This window comes from Galeopterus variegatus, unplaced genomic scaffold (assembly GCF_000696425.1).
Source record: "Galeopterus variegatus unplaced genomic scaffold, G_variegatus-3.0.2 Scaffold2641, whole genome shotgun sequence".
In the NCBI taxonomy this organism is placed as follows: Eukaryota; Metazoa; Chordata; class Mammalia; order Dermoptera; family Cynocephalidae; genus Galeopterus; species Galeopterus variegatus.
This window is the reverse complement of record NW_007728752.1, coordinates 84,346-90,110: the sequence shown is the minus strand read 5'-3', so window position 1 is coordinate 90,110 and position 5,765 is coordinate 84,346. Positions and strand designations below refer to the sequence as shown.

The window sequence follows — 5,765 nt, the reverse complement described above, 5'->3', positions numbered from 1 at the left end:
GGGGGGGGGGGGGGGGGGGGTGGTGGTGCAGAGAAAGCAGAAATAAACATTAGGAATGTTAGGAATGAGAGGGGGGACATAATTAAAAACACAGATTTTTAAAACCCTAAGAGAATAATATGAATAATCAGTGTGACAACTGAGACAAAATGGGCAATTCTGAGAGTGAAGAGTTACACTATTCAAAGAACTCTTAAAAATTGATAGAGACGAGTCATTCTAAAAAATAGGTAAAGAGGGCCGAGCCCGTGGCACACTTGGGAGAGTGCGGCGCTGGGAGCGCAGCGGCACTCCCGCCGCGGGTTCGGATCCTGTATAGGGATGACCGGTGCGCTCACTGGCTGAGCGCGGTGCGGCCGGTCTCAAAAAGGACAAAAATAAATAAAAAAGTAGGTAAAGAATATGAAGAAACAGCTTCACCTGAGTGCAGATAAATCCAAATGGCAGCATATGTAAAAATGCTGAAACTTGCCTACTATTCAGGAAAATGATTATTAAGGTATTAACAAGGTTCATATCTTTCAGGCAGCAAATTTTAAAAAGAAACATTATACCTGTTATTGGTGAGAAAATGAGGGAAAGGGTTTCCCTACGTGGCCAGGACAGACGTGTTGTCGTCACTCTTTAAATAACAACCTAGCCATGTCTATTAGTGTTTCAGCAGTCCCTCTCCTGGAATCTGTCCCAGAGAAGTAAAGGTGCCCCTGTATCACAGATGTACTGGGACACTCGTCAGCCTGTCCATACAAACAAGGAAACTGAGTATTAATTGGATGCCCTTCGGTAGAAGAACATTGTGATATATTTTACATATGTTATAAACCTATAGTGCATTTCTACTATATATATATATATATATTGCTTTATAAATCAGTTCTCTTTTAGAATTATTAAAAATAAGAAAAATACCTTTCTTTCCTTGTGTACATCTACATTTCTGTATGGTTCTATATTCCTTCTACCTGAAAAAATTCCTTTAATACTTTGTATAGTTCAGGTATGCAGGTAATAAATTATCTCAGCTTATTTTGATCTGAAAAAGTCTTTATTTTACCTTCATATATGGGAGATATTTTCTGCTGGTTATGGATTTCTTAGTTGACTCTTTTCTTATTTCAGCGCTTTAATGACACTCTACATTTAGATTGGATTGAGTAGTTTCTCTTGAAAAGTCTGCTCTTATTCTTATCTTTGTGCCTCTGTATTTAATGTATTTTTTCCTTTGATTTTCTCTGTCTTTGGCTTTCAGTAATTTGAATATGATGTATTTAAGTGTTTTGTTTCTTTTGTTCTGACGGGGCGTGGCCAAGGGAGCTTTGGGGGAATTCTCTGAGGTGCTTGTACCTATTTGATTCTTTCATTATTTTTAGGAGATGCTCATCAGCCATTGTCTCCTCAAGTATTTCTTTTGCCCCGTTCTTTCTCTTTTCGCCTTCTGGGAGTCGATGACATGTACATTAATGTATATCGTGTTGTTTTACCGCTCGTTGAATTCTGTTCTGCTCGTTCTTCTCACTCTTTTTTCTCTTTGTACATTTACTTGTGCAATTTCTACTGACTTATCTTCAAGTTTATAATTCTTCCCTCAGCTCTGTCAAGTCTACTGTTGAACCCAACTAAGGCATTTTTCACTGCTATTATCACTTTTTTTTTAAAGATGACCGGTAAGGGGATCTTAACCCTTGACTTGGTGTTGTCAGCACCACTCTCAGCCAGCGAGCAAACCAGCCATCCCTATATGGGATCCGAACCCATGGCCTTGGTGTTATCAGCACCGCACTCTGCCGAGTGAGCCACGGGCCGGCCCCTATTATCACATTTTTAAAAAATTCTAGCATTTTGTGATTTGTCACTTATAGTTTTCCACTCTGTTGAAATTCCCCATCAACTTAAACATGCATAGTTATAGTAGGTTTTGTAGATCATATTTCTTTTCAATTTCCTTTTTGAAATTTTCAATATCATATATCACTTGAGTCAGATTCTGCTGATTACTTTGTCTCTTGGACATGGGTTGTTTTTACGTGTTTTTTGGGTACCTCATAAATTTTGATTGAATGTTAAACATTGTGTTTAAGAAAATAGAGGTGGAGGTAAATTGTATGGAAATAGGCACACCATTTTGTCTCTTAAGCTGGGGTGTTAAACTTTTTCTGTAAAGAGCCAAATAATAAATATTTTTTACTTTGCCGCCATACAGTCTCTGAAGTAAACTTTATCTGGTACTAATATAGCCATTCCTGCATTCTTTTGATTTATGTTTACAGGGGTATATATTTTTCCATCTTTTTACTTTCAACCTAACTATATTTGAAGTGAGTTATATTTGAAGCTTCTTGTATATAGCATATAGTTGTGTCATGTGATTTTTATTCTCTCTGCCAGTCTTTTGATTTTAATTACTATATTTGAAATGTTTGCAATTAATGTAGTTATTGATAAGTTAGGCTTAAATCCACCAGTTTACTTTCTGTTTTCTGTTTGTTCCCTGTTTTTCATTTTCCTGTCTTTTGTTCCCACCTTCCTGCACATACAAACTTTTTAGAAATACAACTTGATTATCTATAGTATTTTTGTGTGTATCTCTTTGTGTAGGTTTGCTTTAGATGTCATATTATACATACATAACTTATCACAGTCTGGTTGTGTTGACATGTTGCCAGTGTAAGTGTAGAAACTTTTCCTTTAAATCCCTTTATGTTCCTTTATTTACGATATAGTTGTCTTCAGTATTCTTTTATATACCCTGAGAACCACATGAGAGTTATAATTTGTGCTTCAGCTGTCAAACATATTATAGAAAACTCAAGAGAAGGGAAGTCTATTGTATAAACCTATATTTTTGTTCTGTTGCTTTCTTCCAAGAGGTTTGCTGATTGCTTTCTTTGAGTTTTCCTGTCTTATAACTATTTTACATTCAGATCCTCAAACACTGTCACTCTGAGGAAATGCTAACAAAACCATAAGCTATTTATCTGTAAATGAAATGACAGTGTAGAGAACCAGGGTCATTTTCTGAATTAGGCATTTTTCTCAGAATTGGTAAGATCCTACCGCTACTTTAAATTGTGGAAGTCTAATGATTTAGGGGGTAAAGTGATGAGAATACATATAAGAGCTGACGAAACAACAAATTTCCCTCTAGACTGGTGAGTCTATAGTTTATTATGTGAAATTCCTAATTATCACCATACGAAGTTCAAAAGATTTTAACTCAAATCGTGTAGTAACTGATAAACCTTATTTTAAAGATTCTTGACAGAAATAATCTTCAAGAGCTTTTCTGCTTGTTCTTTCCAATGCTGTTATAACTTTGAATCAATTACTATTATTTTGACTAATTCTATTACAAGGAGAAAAACACTGACTTTGTGTTGGGGTTTGCTTTTTTTTTTGTAAGGCACAAGACTTAAATGTCATCGAAGAAGTGATTCGAATGATGTTAGAGATCATCAATTCCTGCCTGACAAATTCTCTTCACCACAACCCAAACTTGGTGTATGCACTGCTTTACAAACGAGATCTCTTTGAACAGTTTCGAACTCATCCTTCATTTCAGGATATAATGCAAAATATTGATCTGGTAAGTGTCAAATGGAGATATTTATTATGATTCTTTTTAAGTATTAAAGCAGAGAATGTTTACTTTAACAAGCCTTGGTAAGAACTACAACAGTAAGAGTCCCTTCTTTCAACATTAACTATATTTGCAGTCTATTTTACTATAACCATTGTTGCGTTCCGTGTGTATATATGTATGTATGTATATATTACATATACACACATATATTTTTAATAGAATTGAGATCATTCTTTATTTTATACAGTCCTATATTCTGCCATTTTTACTTAACATTTAGATTATCAGCATTTTTCTGTAGTATCATCAATTCTTTGAAAATCTCATGTTTTAATATCTATCTAGCCTACATTGTCCTAAAATATATTTAACCATTATCCCATTATTACTCATTTTGATTATTCCAGTGTTTTATATTAATTCATAATTAATGAACACTTTGTAAATAAATCTTATCTCAAATTTTTAAATTATATTTTTGGTATAGTTTTAAAACAGGAATTTTTATTAGTTTTTACTGTCAGAGGGTATCTACATTTTCAAGATTCAACACAGGCTGCCAAATTGCTTTCCAGAAACTTATGATTTATGCATCTGTATATCATTTTATACTTCCACAAATGACCTATGGGAGGATCTATCTTTCTCACTTTTGCAGCTTTGAGCTGCAAAATAATTCTCTTTCTATAGTGAGAATGTTATTTCATCATTATTTTATTTTAATCTCTTTAATCACAAGTGTGGTTAAACATTTTTCACAGATCGATGTACTTTTCTTCCTCTTTTTAAAGAATGTTTTTTGCTGAATTTTCCATTGCTTTATTATTCTTTTTTAATTCAGTTTGGTTCCATAAATATTTCTTGAATAGGTAATATGATTCACAGTGCTAGGCGCAAGAGTAAATTGAAGAGCCAATATCTTATCCATGTGTTACTTACGTTTAGAAATACATTCAACAGTTAAATTATCCCACAAGCATAAATGTATAATTTCAGTATTAAGCAGGCACATGTACATACCTTTCTCTGGGGTGCCTACCTGATACTGGAATTGCTAGGTGACGTGTATCACCCCAAACTGTTTTCCATGGGGTGCTACCATTTTACACTCCAGCCAGTGGTATATGAGAATTCCTGTGTTTTACGTCTTCATAAACACTTAGTTTTGATAGTTCTGTCTGTCACTTTTTTAATGGTATCTTATTATAGTTTTAATTTGTAATTCCTTGATTATTAATGAGGATAAGCATATTTTATATTTTATATGCCTATTGACCATTTGGATTTCCTCTTTTGTGAAGTGCCTATTTAAGTCATTTGCCATATTTTCTATTGAGTTATTCATCTTTTCTTATTAATATTATATTTTATTATTATTATGTTATGTTCTAGATTCTAGGCCTTTCTTGGGTATGTATTGCAAATACCCACTCACTAACACAGCTACAGACTTTCTGAAGGAACTCTAAAATTCCTCTCAAAATGGTCAAACAGATGAGGTAACGTTCTCAGTTCCATTCTTTCCTTGGAGACCTGCCTTCTGCCACACCCATTGTGTGCTGGTTCTCCTATGCAGCTGTGGTGTCTCCCCGGGAATTTCCTTTGCTGCTGTCCTTTGATTGATCCTGGCTCTATGTCTTCCTCCTTCTTGGTTTACTGCTTCATGGTGGTGGAGCATATACTGCAGTAGCTTTCTGGGAAAAGAGTATATGTGAAACAGATTTTTTATTCTTTAATTTCTCGTATCTGAAAATGTTTTTCCTCTCCTTTTATAATGACTTGTTCTCTGTAGAAGCTTTTCTTTCTCTTTATCCTTATGTTCTGAAATTTTATGATTTTCTGTACCTTTGTTAACTGTGTTGGGCACTTAGAGGGCACTTTTACTGTAGAGACTCATTCTCAAAACTACTAAATATTCTTTAAAATCGTTTCTTCCTTGCTACTTCCTCTCTATGAAATTCCTGTTAATCAAATGACCATTTCATTAGGAGTCCCATAATATCAATGTCATTAAATCTTGTTTCGTGGGGTAATTTCAGATAAGAATCTTCTAGGCTCCTGCAAGGGGTACATAAGCCTATCTGTTAAGGCTTTAAAAACTGAAGTAGAAAGATGCTGAGCCTAGTTGAGGGTGAGGGAGAGAGGGTGGCCTCTTGAGTGGAAACCTCCTGTTTGCTTTCTGGGT

General features: G+C 34.6%; 1 protein-coding gene across 1 annotated transcript in view; it reads left to right on the top strand.

The window, feature by feature from the left end:
• LOC103598497 (dymeclin-like) overlaps nt 1–3,613 on the top strand; it is a 215,632-nt gene extending 212,019 nt beyond the window's left edge. The window contains exon 9 of the mRNA XM_008582492.1: nt 3,401–3,613. Within this exon, the coding sequence (XP_008580714.1) occupies nt 3,401–3,613 (213 nt within the window). The remainder of the gene's footprint in view (nt 1–3,400) is intronic.
• The last annotated feature ends 2,152 nt before the right edge of the window (nt 3,614–5,765 follow it).